Here is a 20,631-nt window from a genome sequence, read left to right as displayed (position 1 = left end):
TGGATTTTCTTTTAATTAATTTAAAGCTGCTTCGCAACGTTTATTTATTTTTAATTAGATCATATGAATGTGTTGTTATAAATGAGATGACATTTTTTATTGATGTTTTTGTTGTTGTTTACATAGGGAGGAATTAAACTTCAAGTACTGGACAATTATCAAAGGCCTGTATTGGATTTAACACCAGTCACAAAAGATTCTGATTTTTTGAGGACTGATGCAACGTGAGTACAACTCTATTTATCGAATTAAATACAGTTAGGAAAAAATGTACTTTTGATATCATTATTACTATTATTATCATATTGAATAACAATATTGTTGTAATATTTTAACCTAAATGGTTTTTTATTTTTTGAGAATTTACTGTTGATTTTTTTGTGATAAACTAGTTTATTTGCTTAAATATAGCTTTCTCAAAATATATGGTAGTTAATTTAATGTTTAAAAATATGATGTGTTATGTTAAAACACCGCATTTATACTTGAAATCTTGTTGTTCAATAATCTGTGGTCAAACAAATTTTTTAGGTATTATTAATAAAACTTAAAAATATATAATTTAATATGGTTTTAAAAATTAGAGTTCTTAAAAATATAGGTTGAAATTATACATTTGGTAAGCGTATATAATGAAAGTTATAATATCAAAGTCACTATCACTATAGGGATGATTTAATTTCAGTAGCGCAACTATACAAGGAAGAGATATTATAATTTGTGTGAAACTTTGAAGGATTCATCGTCAAAGAACGGTCGTGATTTAGTGATGCGTATTATTAATTAAGGCATTAAAGAAAGTGTTTATGTTAGGAATCTCGAACATTGAATTATGCCACCTATAAATTCATTAGAAAAATATGTAAATAAAATAAAAATAAAAATAAATGTAATCCCCCAATGTACTTATATAATTTATTTTAATTTTCTGTTTAGAAAAAAACAAATCTGAACTTAAAAATTCGCAGAGTAATTATAATATTTTATGTCGTCTATAATCTATATTAGGTAGTTGTATAAAATATTAGTGTTTTCAGGCATGCAAAATAAAATTATAACTAATTACTACTTTATATTATTATAAAATACATAATATTTTAAATAGTGTTTAATTTATTCATAATTACATATGTAAAAGTAGTTGCTGCACAGCTTGTTTAGAAAGTAGACGTTTCACGCCAACGTTAATCTCTATAGCGGTATAGGTTGGGCCTGATACTAGAACTTAACAATGATAACGCCAAAAAACCATTAGATATATAGTGAGAATTCGGTATTCGTGTCCTACGGCGATTTTTTCTCATAGGTTATACTGGGTGATTATTTTATAACACTACCGTAGGTATATTACCCCTCCTTCTCGATACTTGTATTGTAATAATTTATGTTTAAAAAAAAAAAACAATGTAGCTTTTAAAATAATTTATTGGTTCTACAATGCATGATTTTATTGTATTTTAAAATTACGAAAAGGATTCCAAGATGTATTGCGTAGTATAATATCATAATAATCATTATAACTGCAGCAAATATTTTTCGTTTCCCGATACTGATTTTTCAGGTATAGGTATGATCTAATAGTAATATATTTTATTGTAAATTATAAGACATTTACTTTTTTCAATATCATTACATATCATATAAATACATTTAATTCTAAATTTGATACAAAATAGTAGGTACTATTCTTACAAAATTATATTTCCGTCATATTTTAAACTACTGAACATTAGAATAGACGAATACGCGTCTTTTACTTTTACTTTCTGTCATAATATTACTATTCCTTTTTTATTGACATTAAGTTGTTTGTTTGTACGGTTCATTACAGGAGTTGAATGATAGTGATGTAAACACATAATATAACTAGCCATAAAATAACTAGCTAGAAATATTGCTACTTTTATTAATAAATATCACTATTATAGGTAGGTAGTAGGAACTACTATAGTTCCTACAGATCATAGGACATAGGTCTTAGGTGGGCATCTACTTAAAGCACTTTTACTAAGATTAATTAATTTAGCAAATTAAAATTAATGCTTAAATTATGCATTTATGAACTGTGATCGTAATACATTTTAGTATCCCATTTCACGTAAAAAATATTATAAAAACTTTACATACTTACAAGTTTGCAATTAAAAATTAAATTGTATTTATTTTCATTTTCATGACTAATAAAAACGTAACAAACAAATTATTATATTATATATTATTATTATTATAAATATATTAAAGTATACAAAACTCCAAGATTCACTAATAGGTGGGGCTGCTTAATTACACTTTTCGTGTTATTTTTTTTTTTGTATAGTCTAATCAAATAATTTTAGTGTGCTAATATTGTACAGATTGTTGAAAAACATTTTTAAAGTAAAAGTATACAAAACAATATTTATATTATATAGTTACAGTGTATCCTTTATGCGTATAACAGACACACGATTTGAAAATTGTCTATTTTAACAAAAAACCTAAATTCCTCGTGCATTTATTACACTTCGTTGTATATATTTACATATTAAATAGGTACGTAACACATCCATAATTACGTTTTATTAGTTATAATTAATAATGGCTGCAGTCTAAACAAACTTAAAACAAAATCGAAAAGATATTTTTAAATAACATTGTTTATTATACGTTTGATTTTATTGTAAATAATAATATTATATGTATAGGTAACAAAAATAGGTAGGCAGGTATTATATACTTTTGTTATACTAAATTCAAAATAACTTATGTGTAGTGAATATATTTTGATTTGATTTCTATAATATGTTATGTATAGTAGGTGGTTATCATAATGTTATATTTTTATATTGTATTTTTGATATTTAGTTATGATAACATTTAAAGGCGATTGGCTAGACTTATATCATAGGTACACAAAGAGAAACAAATTCGCTATTTTTTTACTGAGTCACTATAGTCATATTTTAATCTCATTTTCGATACATGTTTACGCCTCGTCTATTGAAAAAAAAAAAACGAAAATACTCGTAGGTACGCGTTGTATTATCATGTCAACCAATTTTATTATTGATTGACACAAGAATGGATCTTGCCTGAGCGAATTGTTGGGCGGGGAGGGGAGTGTACACGGACCAAATATATTTTATATAAACACATATATTAATAATAAAACGTGCTTTCTTTGATTATACCTACTCTCCTGCCATAATAACACGTCGATTTAAACTCTAGTGAATTTAATTTTCGGTGGGAAAACTGTCGACGGAGAAGGAGATTTAAACTCCTGCTTATAAACAGCGTGCCTCTATAGCGGTCAATAATATATAAGCATTTGCTTTAACTACGGCCGTTCCCACTGTTCACGATTTCGGACCGAGTTAAAGATGTCAAGGCAAAATCTACGCAACGATAATGTTAAATAATAACCTTAACGCGACTTGGTCGTAATGCATGACTATGGGAATATATAAAATGAATAGACTACCTACTTTCGCGTTCCAAAACGAATGCTTTAAGATTACCCTTTGCGATGATCAGAGTACAATTCCAGGAAGTTTGCAAAAATCTTCTTGTATACCTACTATAATAACATCCCATCAATAAAATTAAAAATCTTATATTTATGAAAAATCCTATTCAATTTAGAGGTAATTTTTAACGTCAATCTACAATCTATTGAATTAAGTAAAAATTATCTTATTACAAACAATCAATCTTCTGCAAGTACCTACTTTAGTACTTTAACATCATTATTACCCGTATAATATAATATCTAAAAATAATTCTAGCACACAAACTATTTAACATTTGATCAGAGCTGTGATTTATAAACGCACTAGCGTGTGTTTTTTTTTTTTGTTATTTTATACAAAAATCAGTTTAAAAAAAAATTCGTTCGTTTATATACAGTAGCATACTTTTAGATATATATTTTTTTTCGGAAATCGAGGAATCATAGATATATCTATTGGATATAGTGCAGTAGAAAAATATCTAATAGCATCATGTTACATTTTTTTATGATTTTTGATTGTTGATTTGTGGTTCTATGATAACAAACAAAGCGTTACGAAAATCGACCTAACAAAAATCGGTTAGAAACCTAACCTGTACCCAGCGTCCCAGCCCAAAAACATATCTATCTTAATTTGATTTACATTATATTACTGCTTGTGCTAAAATTTTAGGTATTGTGCACATAATAATGTATATATTTTCTTTAAATCGTCTTTCCAAACGTCATATTTTACTAATTTTTGTGATTCAAAATTGTTGTTGGTTTTTTTTTTTGTTATTAAACTGACGATTTCGATAAGTCATCAGTACTTTTTTAGTTGATAAATATTGATATTAATAATAATTTAATTTTCGTCTCTAAAGAATAGTTATTTTTAGATTGTTTTGTTGTCAAAAACGCGTGTCGAAAAAAAACTTAGACTATTATGCAGATGGCAGGTTAGATTAAGGTATCTGCTATTGATTTTTTTAAAAAAAGAGGAAAATGTATTTGAAATTTACCTAATTAAGAATACGAATTAATGTAATTTTAATAAAAGGTTTATTCTACATTTTATTATTAAATCGATAATTATTATTAATTTTAAATATTTTTAAAACAATTGAAACCATTATAGAAATACAAAACTGCATATGCACGTGCGCGCATTTTAAGCAGTTTTTTTTAATGCATTCAATTAACAGCTCTATACAGGTTATCGTGATTAAAGTAAATATTAACTTAACTTAAGTACATATTTAAAAATAATTTAAATTTTGAAACAGAAATTACATATTTATGCTTAATATTGTAAAATTAGTTCTTTAATAAAATAAAATAATTTTTGAAATCAAATAAACTGCATTCTATTGGATAGTTAATAGCTGTCATTGTATTTTATTAATAACATAGTTATCTTTATTTATTTCATTATCACATTAGAGAATTAATATTATTACTCAATGGAGTGTACTCGCACCATAATATTGTTATTTTCTCGTGTTGTCATGAACATGACTTAATATATAGTTTTTTTTTTAATAAACTTCAATTAACATACAATAATAAAAATATACCTAACATAACTTTTTACTTTATAAACGATAGAGATATTAAAGTACGAGCTAATTTATTTGATTGTTTATTTTATCGTTTCTTATAAATATTTGTAATCAGAATTTAAAAAAAAACGTATTTCCAGACACCTATTATGATTTTAAAATAATATTACAAGACATAATAATAATTATAGTATATCCGTACCACCGTGTTTTATTCCAACGAGTCTCTGAAGCAGTAAAGTAAATTTTACTATGCAACGGCTGTTATAGGAAGTGAATTGCGTTTAGAAATAATTACGTCTAATAAATTATTATAAATTACAGTTGACGTTTTTGTGGCGAAATAATTCGTGTTGAAGTGTCGTAGAAGAAAACTATGTCGAAATATGTTCTAATAGCAATATTAATAAATTGCAGTATTCATAATATTATAATAAACACCATTAAAACGGTGTTCAAATACAAAAATATAATTTGGTGTGAATATTGTTTCTTTCTTGTTAAATTAAATGTATTACAATATTTTTGTACATACAATATATTCAATAATGTAGATACCTATATGTTTGTTATCTTAACAAAATATTTGATAGCAAAAACATGGAGGTACCTACACCTACTTTAAAGTTAAAATGTCATCACTATATATAATATAGTTAATTAAAATATTAGATATTCTAAAGTATCTATTTGTGTGAACATAAAATGTCATATAAATTGCGTCTCTAAAAACCATTCCCATTTTAGATTTATTTCGTTATGATATATAAATATTATTATGGTCTTATTAACGTCTATGATCTAATATGGGTATATGTTATTTAAATTTAATATTGAATATCTTTAATCAGTTTGACGTTATACGAAATACGAATCATAAATACTTGTCTTCTAAATGTCATAATCAAATCAACAGTCATGAAGTATACATGTTATCCTTGCAGTTATATATGTGGTGACAACAAGGAAATCTATATAGTAAAATAATAATAAACTTCTATGATTTAAATACATATAATAATATAATATGATCGAGTTTGATATAATAAGTGTACAATACGCCCTATTCTCGTACAAATTGTTCATGATGTACAAAACTCGTCACATAGGCTAGGGCGTAATATATTTTTATTACTCCTTTATATTACAATAATAATATAATACAGACTCGTGGAAAAAACTGATATTCGATGAAGAAGTTAAACATTTTAATTTATAATTATTAATTGAAAAATTTCGATTTTTATCAAATAATTAGTAAATACTTAAAATAGCTACAAATATTGATATATTAACTTTGTTAACTCACTACTATATTATCTTAATATATTGATGTTTATACAAAAATCTAAACAAAAACAGCATAATATTACCAGTTGTAATTAATTTGAATATAAGTATACCTACATGGCAATAATTATAGTATTATACGAACTACATATTAATCAATTATAAGGCGATGAATTCAATTCCTATTGTCGATTTTATATGATATGAAAGATGTAAGAAAATTTTTTGTATCAATTTATATTCAAATATAAATATATTTATATGAATAAAGAAACCCAAAAGATTTAAAGTATAACCAAGTCTGTGTTAAGTCTTCTAGTGGATAATACTGCAAGCTATAGGCTCCCATAAATGGAAAAAATCAGCCCTGTTCTTATCTATAACATAATATTGGCCTTATTGGTCGAGCACTCATACGACGTACGAGTACCTACCTACTTATTATTATTTGCGAAGAAATAATATCAGTTATATCACTGTTAGATCAATTATACATATTAATTATTAAATGCAATTAAATGCAATTAATCAATAGAATTACTGTCGTTAAATTTAAAGTGAAATACTACGATGTTATATCTGTTTTTGAATTGTATTATTTAGTGGTATGAACATTGATTATTTTGATTATTTTGTTAATACTTGTATAAAATATTAATTGTGAGTATAAAACTAATGCTTTAAAAAAAAAATTTTTAAAAATAGATTCATTTTTATACATTTTAACTGTCTATATCACATTATTATTTCCAAAATCAATATAGTTTAAAAGTTAAAATTTGGAAAAACATAAATATATGTATCAAACTATAACTAGGTACATTTGTTTTTTAAACAATTTAACTTTTAACTAATAAAAATATATTCTTTAATTTTTTAAATAACTTGAAATAATGAATTCCTTCTAATAAAGTATTATTTTTTTCCCTAAAACGTATTATATTAATTCATAATCATAAAACTATTTCTAAAACTAACGTTATTTTTAGATATCTACTTCAATGTAAAATTGTTCATATTTTCTTTTTTTTCTCATCTCTTCTCCACTGACATGCTGTTCTATTTCAAAGGTATCTAAAACTTTTTATCTTTAACTTATATATATTATATATATATATATATATATATATATATATATATATATATACTATATTATAATATATAAATACGTATATATATTGTTTTGTGTGTATTTGATTTAATTAACGTTGATCAAACGGCCAAATTAATATTCATGATACAAATATTTATATAGCAACGTTTATTGTTATTATCATCGTAAATACTCATCTCCGGGGCAAAAATAATTTAAATATTCTAAAAACAACAGACTCAAGTGGAAAATATGGCCTGGTAACATTTAAAAAAATAACGGGCATTGTATGGTTATTCCTTTATACTATTCTTACAAGAATAATATAATATAGTATATGCAGTTAGTACACAGTAGATAATTCTGGCAAAAATATTAAATTTTATTTTTAAACGTAAAAACATATAATACTACGAACAAATATTATGATAAATACTTAAGTGACTTTTAGTTTTTATGGAACGATAAGGACAAAATACAATTATTGACAGTGTGTCATATTTTCAAAAAATCTTTTATTTTATTTTCTGTAAAAACTATCTTACATACAACCTTATCCGCTTGAATATAATGCGATATACTCTAATGTTGACATTTTTATTCTTAAGCAATACCTATATTTATGTGTAGTCGAAAAAAATTAATTACCATCTTGTAATAATTATTGGTGGGTAACTGATATTATATTTGTATATAACATACCTTACAAGCAGGTATATATTTCACTTATTCAAAATTAAAACATGAATTTCTAATACTTTCACATACTTAATTATACATTTTAAATCTTGATAGAAACCATAATAGTAAATAAAACATATTTTCAAACCATAATTGTAAGTACAAATACCCGTCTATCCAGTATAAAATCACAGTTCTACTTCCACCCTTTGATTCAATTAATTTTTTACTATTAATTTTTCAATACCTATATATCGGTAACCGTATAAAGTTAAATATATTATATTGTATGGTATGGCATGTTCTTTGATAAACGTTCATACTAGGTAAAAAAATGTATGTTCAGATCGAATTATTTTTGTATTTTATAATTAATAATTAGTAATTACTGTACTCTTCAATACCAGTGGGCATTGAGGGTTAACACTTCCATATCCCCCCTCCCGCTAGTTTTATTAATTTATATCCTTTATGAGTTGTTCGTGATTTAACTTTTTTTTTATGTTTGCTATGTGACTATTCATTCTGAAGTCGTGCCATCACTGGCCCATCAGTGGGAATAGTGGGATAATATTTTAATCACAGGGGTATAATATACTAAAAGCACGTAACTGCAAATTATCTAATGTTTACGAATAAATAATTGAATCAATAATAATATATATTATAATATCTAATTTTAATTTTAAACCTCCGATTTACTGTACAGTAATGTTCCTTAGAAAAATTACGTAACATGAACCTTTTAATATATTAAATTTAAATAAAATCATGATAATTTTATTTTATAGTATAATAAATAGTTATTTAAATTATCTGCTTATACCTATAAAAAAAACTACCTACTTACCTACTTATTTTATTTTCTTGCACATAGTTTAGGTATAACGTTTTTTTATGCTGTACTATTGTTTCATTTTTTATTTCGTATTTGTAATTTGATATAGTAATGTGTACTTTTTAACTAATCTAAAAATTATCGCGTTTACTATGACGGATGTAGTCATCACGGTTCGCTTTAAATTTATTGGTATTGTAATATCTATTATTTATGGTTTATACTTAAATATAAGTCGTTAGAATTTTATAAGGTGTGTTGTACTAATAAGGCAATCATTTACACCATTATGTTGATTTTGAACGAAAGTTAGTTTGATTCAAAAGATTTACTTTCTTTATTATTCATTAATTCCAAACAGATAAGAGAATCGTATATTATGAATTATAATAGAGGATAGTTACATTTAATAATTTAACTTTTAATTTTAAACATACAAATAAAATATGATATCATATATTTTATATATAGGTTCGTATAATATGTACGTAAGTTATTATTGGTGATTAACTATATATTATTGGTCAATATAACGTGACTGCAATAATATTCTTTACATAACTTTTGAAGTCTGTTTTATAAAGACTATAATTCTAGTAATGAATTAATTTACATTTTTAATTTATTGTATAAATCGATAGTATTGAACCTAACTAGTAAGTATTATTGTGGTTATTATTATTTGACTTGACTAGAGAAAGTCTATGTACTATGACTGTAAAATAGTTACATCACATTTTTTTTTTTTATTAAGTACTCGATAATTATTTTGCAATAATACATCTTCAATAATAATTTAATCTATTGTATTACTTATGGTACAAAATAATAATAATAATAATAACAACAATTTAATATCATCACATTACAATGACGATCCCCTCTAATTGTTGTTGTTGGTTTATTTTTCCAGAGCTCAATCGTACGCTGTTCAATTGCCGGGAGATTTCGTTTGTGAAGATTGTACCATTAGATTACTCAGAGAAGCATTGGAATTCGGCAATAGCTACAGATTTTGGTCATGCGCAGATGTCGATATCAAAAACAGTAATTATTATTCTCTTATATTTGTACAAATATTACGTAACCGTAATTTAAGGGTATACACAAATCGTAGTTGGTAGTCGTCAGCGAATCATCCGAGCAAACATTTATCACGAATCATGAATTGCCTACATATTTCCCTCGAACTTCTACTTCTTAATAGGTTTCACTGAATAAATTAAAATATGTGATCAAAATTACTTTAATAAATGTACCTGTTCACTGTTCCGCTGTAATCGTTACAGTACACATTTAACACCCATGATTTAAATTAATTTTAATAACAACACGCATTTGAATTCTTAGTGAAAATAATATTTTCAACAATTTTCGAAATACTGCTTTATTATAAATTTATAAACATAAATATGTAATCAGATAATTAAAAAATAATGAATTTTTTGCATAAACTCGAAGGGTTTTTAAATGAAAATTAGGTTTGAAAAATTTGTTAACTTTCACTTAAACGGTTTATTCGTACAATTAATGATGAACTCCACAATCTAAAAATCAAGGAATTATTTTAATTGCATTAAAAATGCGTAGTACGAGCATATTGATATTTGATTGCATTATTTTGTTAGAAAAAAATTACCGTGAAGACTGCAGTGGCAAAGGTCGTTACTTATTATCAAAGTGCCGATGTGACAAACTTTATTACGGCTCCAGATGTCAATATAAAGATGAATGCGTTGAAGACAACGATTGTGGTGATCAAGGAAGGTGTATAGATGTCCACGCTACAACCGCTCCAAGGAAACAGTGTTATTGCGAACCCGGATGGTTTGGACCAGCGTGCACTAAACGTAAGAAAAATCATAGATGAGTTAAATAATGAGTAGTATAACTGAATTGCATTTAAAACGCACAAATATCACATAGTTATTAAAATTATATAATTAGATACATTTCCAAATTATATTCAAAATTAAATTTTCTATTACTTAAAATATGTTTATCGATGATAATACAATTATATGTATATATATATATTTATATTTAACAATAATGGATAATAATACAATCATTAACACTGGTTTTATGGTTCAACCACAGATTATTTGCTCATAAAGAAAATTTGTAATAATATTTTTATATAATACATTTTGCTGAGTTAAATATTTTATTAATTTAAACACACAACATAGTAAAAATTGCAGAAATTGTAAAACTTGGAAAATTAGAAAAAAAATGCATTATAAAATTAAATAAGTATAATACATAAAGTATATCGATTATGCATTTGATCAGATTTTGTTTCTCTTAATTGCAAAAAAAGTTGCAATATCAATTAAATCCTGTTTATTTATAGCTATAACATATACCAGATACCTATTATGTTTTGTGTTTATTTTTTAAATGTTATTTGGGGAAGCGATTTCTATATGTCAAGTATATAATAAGAGAGTTTTAATAATTTCACAGTTCTAACTGTTGTAAATGACGGAATAGTTAGCTGCAATAATATATTATGGTTTTGAATTTTGACACTGACATGAAGGGTATAAGACGTATAAGACATTATTCAACCTTCAAAATATATTATCATATTTATATAATATGTGTAAATTGAGTCCATTGTATGTAGAGTACAACTCTGAGAGGCAGCATGATGTATAGTTCCTTAAAATCTATCAATATTGTTACAGCATTGATATTTATACATATTTAGTGAAAGCAACGTAAAATGTAAAATATATTAAATAATCAATAACATGCTACAATATTAGAAAACAAAAATTCAAAAACTTTAAAATTATAATATTAATTATAAAATTAATTATTATTTTTCAGGTTCGTCTTTAAAATCAAATGACATCGATTTGAGCAATCATAGATTCAGAGAACTTTCAAGTGATTTCCATTTATATTGGAAAATATTCAAAGAAGAAGGCGAAATAGAAGTTGTCTTGAGAGCAAATAGTACCAGTTACTTAGGGCTAGGTTGGCGACCAAAAGATTTGACTGCTGAGTGTAAGAATTTCCCAGAATTAGCAGATTTACCTGGTGCAAAAGCTGTAGCAGCAATACCCAAACCTGAACCCGAGCCGGAATCAGTTAGTGAGCCCGAACCAAAAAGCGAACCAGAACCAAAGAGTGAACTCGAACCTAAAAGTGAGCCTGAACCAAAAAGTGAACCAGAACCAAAGAGCGAACCTGAACCGAAAAGCGAGCCGGAACCTAAAAGTGAACCAGAACCAAAGAGCGAGCCGGAACCAAAGAGCGAGCCGGAACCAAAGAGTGAGCCAGAACCAAAAAGTGAGCCAGAACCAAAAAGTGAACCTGAACCTAAAAGTGAACCAGAGCCCAAAAGTGAACCAGAGCCAAAAACTGAACCAGAACCAAAGAGTGAACCAGAACCAAAATCAACAACTGGACAGAAATCAAATAAGAAATCTGAACCAGAACCGGAACCAGAACCTTCATCAGAACCTACTACTTTGTCAACAACAACAATTGCAAGTTCCACTCGACCGAAACCATCATTTTTCCGAACCAGAGGACGACTGCAAAAACCAAAGCCTACCGATGAACCGGAAGCTGCAGCATCAACTACTAATGCACCATTAAGATCTAATGGAAGGCCAGGTAATTTTCTTATGATTTAAAAAAATTATATTCAAATATAATTTCCAGTCATTAATTACGTATAAACTTTTTAACAAAAATATGTTTTTAGGCTAGATACAACTTTTTTTCTGAATTATTTTGCATTACAGCTCCTCGGTTACTCCTAGCAAGCGGTCGATAATATCATAAAATTCATAATATAATTATGCTACCACAGGAACCACGTTGATGTATTTTTTAAAATCAAATTATATTAAACTGCGTTATCATAGTATAATAGAATCCAGCTAAATAAATATAATAATTGTTTAACATTTGTAACTATGACTTTGAATTCTGAGCTCTAGAAAGCCTATCGGAAATGTAAACATATTATTGACATACGTCGAGAATTCAAATACCGAAAATATCTACAGCTATTATTAATTATTTTACCAAGCAGTTGAGAAAATATCAAGTAGCATGCTTTTTATCTAGTAAAAGCTAATAATAATGTTTGTTAGTTAATCATCACTATTATGACAATAATGATTATCAACTGAGAATTATTGTATAAGATTTTGTTCTTATAATCATTTATTAATTAATTTTTTTCATACCAAAAATAATAATAATAAAAATGGCAATAATAATATTGATAATAATAATTCATTTCAATTAAAACTTTCATAATAAGCGCGTTTTCGCGAAGATACCGAGAGCAAACAGTTTGCTCAACTTTGCCGATTGTTTACTGATTTGGCATATCAAATTTGTTCATCGCCAAAACGCGATTTGGTCTAAAAGTGATAAGTTCATTATAAGCATTATCAAAGGTACCAGAAACACTAAACAACTTGAAATAGTCGTTTAGTGATAGCACCAAACATTTTAGTAAACAGTAAATAGTTTTGACATAAAATTATCGCCAAAACGGATTTTAGTAAACTGTTTACTCTTAGTACCTCCGCGAAAACGCGCTTAATATATGTTCTTATATTTTCTTACAGTGTTTGCCCAATTACGAAATACTAGATCAGCATCAACCCCAAATGGTAAGTTGCCAATACAATCTTGGAATATTGATACATTTTTTACAAAATATTATAATAAATAACAAATCGATTAGAACCTCAACCAGAATCAGAGCCAGAACCAAGGTTGAAAGTTCAGGAAGGCCATAATCATCACGATCACTCTTCACACGAACACGACCACTCATCACATGAACACGACCACAACCACGATCATCACCATGATCATCATACTCACGACCATAATCATGAACATCAACATGAAACTCCCGTCAAAAAAGGTAAATATTAAATATTATTTAACATAAGTAAGATTAAGGATTTTAATAACATCACATGTTATAATATTATTGTAAATAATATGCCAACGTACTGTTTATTTATAATGTTTTGTGAATGCACTTTAAGAAATTAAATTTTAATTATTAATTAAAATTATGTAAGTAGGTACTATGTTAAATTGAATCAATAATTTTTATTTTTTGCATGAACAAATGTCTAACTGTTATTAAGTATTATGATTGCACATATTTTAGAAATGAAACTCAATACGTACACACCTAAAGCTGATTTCAACGGGATGGACTGCACAGATTTAGTAATAGGAAGTGCTCGAGGATCAGCCAGCAGGGTGTGGGATTATTACACTAGAGACAGGTAAATTATTTTATTTTTAAGTTTTTTTTACAAGTAAAATATTATTATATTTTTCATTAGGTCAACGCCACGCGTAGACGGTTTTTGGGGTGGAAAGAATGATTTAATCGCTGCAGTTGGGTTTGAAAAAGATGGAGTTACGACTATTGCTTTTAGAAAGAAGCTTAAAGGTGACTTAATATTTATATACTTTTGGAAATATATATTATTTCTCAACTATATTCGATTGTAATAAAATATAATTAAATAAATTACAGCCACCGAACCAACTGATCACTCTATCGTAGATGATGTTATGCACGTGATTTGGGCTAAGGGTCAAGAACAGAAAAACTATCAGCATTCACCAAAATCTGGACTGGAAAAAGATATTGCTTTTGTAAAAGATTTTTACAAGCAAGATGAACTTAAATATCACGGTCACGGATCCCAACGAGGAGTAATTTCTATTAACTTTTTTGGTAATTATTATATGATTTTATTCACAGAGGTACTAAAATTTATCGCATCTTTTAAAAATATCGTAGAAAATTCTTATTTATTGATGCAATTGTTATTATAAAAAAATCTAATTGAAACTTTAGAGCAACCTAGTTTGATATTATTGATCATCTTAAAAATCTCTCTTTGACTTACAGTTAATTTAAAAATCTTTCATAGATAAATTTATGTTGTCGCGAAAGACTTTCAACAAGGGTTAAGTATTTGTCTAATTTATTGGTTTTTATAAAATACATCAATACCAGAAAATATTTAAAGCATAAAAAAGATTACGAATTTTCAAAGCACAATCAATGATTATCTGAATCAATATTAAATTTGTAATTTAAATGTATATAAAATGTATTATATGTATACAATAATCGTATACAAAAATCATAAATATTCTTGTACATTTTTTCCAACCAAAACATATAGAAATTCATTTTTATATAATATCTTATATACCTTATATATCACGTACATACGTAATGTCTAGTATTAAATACACATTTTAAACTTAAAAAACATTATATTAATCGAGAATTTAATGTAACTCGTTTATACACCTTAATTTTTTATATCTAATTTTTAAACGCTTATGTTCGAGTAAGGGGTAATGACAATACTTTTTCATGGTTCGCACCGTTTGTCTTCACAACGTATAATGATATGACTTTCACTATAATTGTACGTACTTAATCATTGTAGATGAACCCGGACGACTGCAGCCATCGGTTGACGATCAAGAGGCGACGAAAACCGCGGACAATCCATTGACCAGTCGTAATAACAAGCCGTCTGTCCAGCAGGTTTCCACTCCGGCGCCCAGCAACTGTTACGGTCAGTGGTCGACCCCAAAAGGCTGTAACGTGACCGCTGGCCAGTGCGAGTACCACGTGGTATGGACTTATTCGTCAAAGACCGATTACATGCGATTCACGATCACCACCACGCATACCAGTACTTGGACCGGTATTGGATTTTCTGAAGACCACAAAATGGTAAAATTTATATTATGTAAACTGTGTAGGTATTATAAGATTAATTACATCGCAGATTTCATTGACAAAAATTTATAATTTAAAAAACTGTTAAAAATATAATTGATGTTTATGAGAAACACAACTAAATATTTGGGTTGTAGACTCTATGTTTTAAAAATTACCATATATTAAAAAAAAAAAAAATAATTGGAACATCGCATACATTTAAAAACACCAATGGAACAATATTCTGTTGCGAAACAATTTCAAAATTGAAATATTGTTTATCGTTGGTTTCGATTTAGACACATAGTATGGATGGAGCCAATTCCCAATATTTGAAGCACATACAAGCAATGAGTCTCTTATTAAGATGTGCCATCTGCACATGTATGTGTATACTTGTCACATGCTTATTCTAATAACTGCATTTCCTCTGAGTGATAAATATGCGTCGATTACATTCGTGCATGCTCAGATAACGTATCTCAATAAGAAACTCATCGCTAATATATTGGGTATCAAATTGTTTACATAGGTGCAGAGATAGACAATAGCTCAATCCATTATATATTATTTAAGGAAAATAAACACCTCATCATTTGAATTTCGTTTGTAACTTTTGTTTTTGGTAACTCATTAGAGTCAAACAGACGCCATTATTGGATGGGTGGATAAAGCTGGAAGGCCGTTCCTTATGGACACCTGGATAAACGGATATACAGCTCCGCTGTTGGATGCTTCTCAAGACTTAAGCAATATAACTGGTAACACCGCCGAAGGATTGACGACATTGAGCTTTATGAGAAAACGATCGACCGGCGATACCAAGGTAATTATTATTGTCATTATCCATTTTATTATTAAAAACTTGAATATCGCAAGAAGTTAGGTTCGTGAATTTAATCCACTAAAAAACCGATTAGTATGTATGCACATTTTCGCTAAAAGTTGGCGAGAAATGCTCAAAAATCTCTAATATATAAAACCATGCTGTTTTTAAAAAAAAAAACCTTTATCAAAAATCAATTAAGAAAGAAAACTATTTTGAAGAAATAACTAAATTTTTGTCAACAACCTATACTTATCGGTAAACTATAAAAATGTAAAAACAGGATGATGTAAGTACCAAATTATGTCTATTATAGAATATAAAACGAAATCGAGCTACTAATTATTACTTTTGTAAAATATGGTAAAATATATTATAATATAAAATAAATACATTGCATTGACAACGTTAACTGGGTATAACTTACCCAACCTATCCTTATTAACATTACATTTAAATGTGTCTTGATTTAACGTTGTTTTAAAAAAACAGGATATGATGTTTTCGGATGATAAATGTTTGTATTTAACATTCATCGTCAAAGGAGGCGGTTACAACCCGGTGAACAAAAAGATCAAAAAACACGAAGTTTTACCAATGTTTTCTAACGACAGAGTGTGCATAAGATCCTGCGGTGCCGGTAAGGATTTTAAATATTATAACGTTTACATAGTTATGTTTTTGACTCGGGTGTGATTTAATATTTGTTTACAGAAGAAGATTGGGAATTGGCGACTACCACGACTGCCCCGAAAGCTGCGTTCAACGTGGCCATCAAATTAGTCAAATTGGGTGAAAATTTTGTTGTTCCCCCTGCTGGAAGTCCCGATTTTGACGCCCTAGCCAACACGGTTACCAGTGGTTTCAAGAAGACCTTGACTAAGTTGCCCGAGTTCTACAAGATCAGCGTCGATGAGTTTTCTCAGTACGTATTCATTAATATTATTATAATACAGTAGAATTCGTTCAAGACGGAGCCGCTTAAGACTCTCTCCCACATGAGACGCTCATTTGAGCTGGTCCCGCGGAGAGCGTCTCGAGCGAGTTTCACTGCATTCGTTCACACAAATATTTTGATTACATTACTTTAATTGGCTGATTAAAACGTTTTATTTTATTTCATCGAGTGTTGTTGTGTTTATTTTTATTACAGGGAAAACGAAAACGTGGTCGCCAAGATGAGTGTCGAGTTAGACGAGAGTGGCGGAGGATCGCGTGGCCGTGCACTGGGCACAGACGAGGGCGCCGAACAGTTGGAACGTGTTCTAAGGAGTACCGTAAACAGCGGCCACGTAGGCGCTCTATCGTTAGATCCTAAGTACTTTGTTTTCGAAGCAGCACCGCGTAAGTGATAAAAAATATTATGTAGATTTCGTTATGCTTACGTAATTTTTATTTATTTTGAATTTTTCATATTATCGATAGTACCTATCTACCTTCATATCCATATAACTATATTATAACAGTCGATTTTTAGTAAAATTTGGCCTTTAAAAATCAAACAATATGATGAGTGATGACAATTCATTTGATTGATTGATTTATGAAAATCTTTTATGATACCGAGTAATCGATCACATCCCTCCCCTCCCAGCCATATCGCCTCGCTTATATGCGTTTATTGCGTACATTTGAGTATATTATCGAAATTACAATTATTCAACTGTATAATATATTATTATATATATATGTTATTTATTTACAGTGTCCAGCACGATTCCGTTAGAGGAACACGTCAATGACAGTATATTATTGTCCACGACAAAATTATGGATCGTTATAGGATGCATTTCCGCCTTGGTGTTTATTGCCATTGTTCAAGCTGGATGCACCATTTACAAGACAGCTCGAAGACCCAGACCAAACCACAAGGTAATTATTGTCACGTCGTTGTCACGCGTTTCTGAGTTTACGGCGACACACATTATTATAATCATAAATTATCATACATCATTTTCATGTTTATAATATATTACCTATATTATGTAGTTCATCCATATTAACGGCTTTTGTAGAGCTTTTACTTTATTATTGTTAGCTTCGTCGTATGATATAATTAGGCTTATTAATGTTGTATTCGTCAACATTTGGCGAGCTTGCAGTAATCGTATATAACTATAATTGTATAGCTGGTTTATTCGGTCCCGACTGGAGCTCAGGCCGGGTATCGGCCGCCTGTCGACCCTTACAATATGTACACCACTGGTCATTGGGCGCCTATCCGAGCGGAACATGTCACACATCGTTACTAATCAAAATCAAAATCTAAAAAATATATCGAAAATCAAAAAAAAAATATATATATATCATCAATAAACACACATAACGCATATAGTATAAGTATATTACCCGGTGAGTCTGATAAATACTTCTTCTTTGTCTCTGTTTCTCTTTTCTTTTTGCGTGATACCCTTATAATATCTTATTACTTATACCTAACTTACACCTAACTTATAAGTCACGAAGATTGCATTTATTTATCAGTTTCTTACTATTTCATACTTTCGCTAACAAAGAGTAATTTAATTATTTTATGTTTTTTTACCTATGTGCACTGATTCGATTTAAAAAATTTCAACTTCATATATTTTAAATATCCGAAATATTGATCTAAATCTTATAAGAATTAATAATTGAGAGTTTAATTACAATGAAGATATAATACAATAACCAAGCAATTAATTTTTTTTATCAATTTTCATTATTAAATATTAAATGTTTATTTTAGGCAATTAAATGTAAAAATGTCAAATATTTGAATATATTTTTAACTACACGATTATATAATAATAACAGATTTTATAGAAACTTAAAAAAAAATCATTTTCACGAATTATGTAACTTAAAAATCTGGCCATGTGCTAATATAAGTGTATACATAGACACAGCTATAGTTACTTTGGAAACAAATATAATTGAGTATCTACATGCATTTAAACTGATAAAACTAATAATTATGAGATATAAGAAATAGCTTTTCATATTTTACGCATTATCATATATTTGCTATAATTCTATTTTTATACTTTTTACTAACTTTATTCACTTGGGTACCTTTCATAATATCAATATATGTGTATAGGACATTGCATATATTAAATTATTAACATTGTTATACGAGTATTTTATCGGCTTTAATAATAATTACTTCGTATAATGGTTGTGTTAAAAAATGTCAGTGTTTTCAAACTTAAAATACTTCGATAACTTGACTTATGTAATACTACCTTCGATTGTTGAAGTTATTTACTTTTTTTGCTTCGTCATTCGTCCCCTCCATTAATTCAACTCTGTCTTTGGCCCCAACACATATAAAACAGTGTTATGCAGTTGGTGTTTTCTAACGTTTTATTTATATTTTATCGAGGTCTTTCGATGATTCCCCCTTTTTAGATCTCTGAATTCTTTACAAACGACCATTTCGTAGATGCGTGCCTATTATATTCTTTTGATCGTTTTTTTCTATTCGTTTGTATAAAGTCATATTTTTTTTCGAGACTACATTATAACTCCGTTTAATACACACTTCTAAGTATTATATATTTAAAACTTCTATTTTGTTGGTTCAATGACAAATCATTACATAATAACAACAATAACAATATTATACTTGTTCTACTCACTATGCACGTGAAACGTACGAGCATTACCAACTTTTCGATCGTTAATTATTATGGTACAAATCGGTGTGTTAAAAACGTTCGTTTTTGTTTTTTGTAGAAAAGTGGTAATTATATGCGCATAACTACCATAGGCCGATAAAAAAAAAGAAAAGAATTTATTGCCGTAATATTATTATGATTATGAATGTGGGTCGAAACACAAATAAAAGTAGTATCCAGCGTTGTACAGAAATAAGTAGACACGTTTTTCCACCGTACGATTTTCTTTTCTTAAACAAAATAACTGCTTGCACATTTGTTCCTATTATTATCATGATTGTTATTATTACTGCCACTTACTATTTTACTACTTCTGCTACTACTACTATTACTCTTACTACTTCTATAATACTAGACACATTCACAATATCAATATTATTAAAATGTCTTAGCTATTATATACTTATTATTATTTTATCTATGTTGTATTTGTAAATATTATAATAT

General features: G+C 27.8%; 1 protein-coding gene across 2 annotated transcripts in view; it reads left to right on the top strand.

Annotated features, from left to right (window-relative positions):
- nahoda (DOMON-like domain-containing protein nahoda) overlaps positions 1 to 20,631 on the top strand; it is a 47,681-nt gene that overhangs the window by 24,312 nt on the left and 2,738 nt on the right. The window contains exons 4-19 of one of the 2 annotated variants that reach the window (XR_016190152.1): positions 127 to 224; positions 9,853 to 9,986; positions 10,568 to 10,789; positions 11,778 to 12,572; positions 13,544 to 13,588; positions 13,663 to 13,848; positions 14,104 to 14,224; positions 14,285 to 14,394; positions 14,482 to 14,685; positions 15,416 to 15,708; positions 16,334 to 16,522; positions 17,015 to 17,162; positions 17,237 to 17,447; positions 17,676 to 17,866; positions 18,228 to 18,394; positions 18,652 to 18,874. Coding sequence is in view for 1 of the 2 variants with exons in the window: in XM_015511386.2 (XP_015366872.2) it covers positions 127 to 224; positions 9,853 to 9,986; positions 10,568 to 10,789; positions 11,778 to 12,572; positions 13,544 to 13,588; positions 13,663 to 13,848; positions 14,104 to 14,224; positions 14,285 to 14,394; positions 14,482 to 14,685; positions 15,416 to 15,708; positions 16,334 to 16,522; positions 17,015 to 17,162; positions 17,237 to 17,447; positions 17,676 to 17,866; positions 18,228 to 18,394 (3,114 nt within the window). In the remaining variant the exon portion in view is untranslated. The remainder of the gene's footprint in view (positions 1 to 126; positions 225 to 9,852; positions 9,987 to 10,567; positions 10,790 to 11,777; positions 12,573 to 13,543; positions 13,589 to 13,662; positions 13,849 to 14,103; positions 14,225 to 14,284; positions 14,395 to 14,481; positions 14,686 to 15,415; positions 15,709 to 16,333; positions 16,523 to 17,014; positions 17,163 to 17,236; positions 17,448 to 17,675; positions 17,867 to 18,227; positions 18,395 to 18,651; positions 18,875 to 20,631) is intronic. The other variant, XM_015511386.2, reaches the window with a different exon arrangement.

Source organism: Diuraphis noxia, unplaced genomic scaffold, assembly GCF_037042655.1.
Source record: "Diuraphis noxia isolate RWA-SAM2 unplaced genomic scaffold, SU_Dnox_SAM2 contig0002, whole genome shotgun sequence".
NCBI classification, from domain to species: domain Eukaryota; kingdom Metazoa; phylum Arthropoda; class Insecta; order Hemiptera; family Aphididae; genus Diuraphis; species Diuraphis noxia.
Note: the sequence above shows the minus strand (reverse complement) of the source record. Positions and strands in the feature narration are given on the sequence as shown.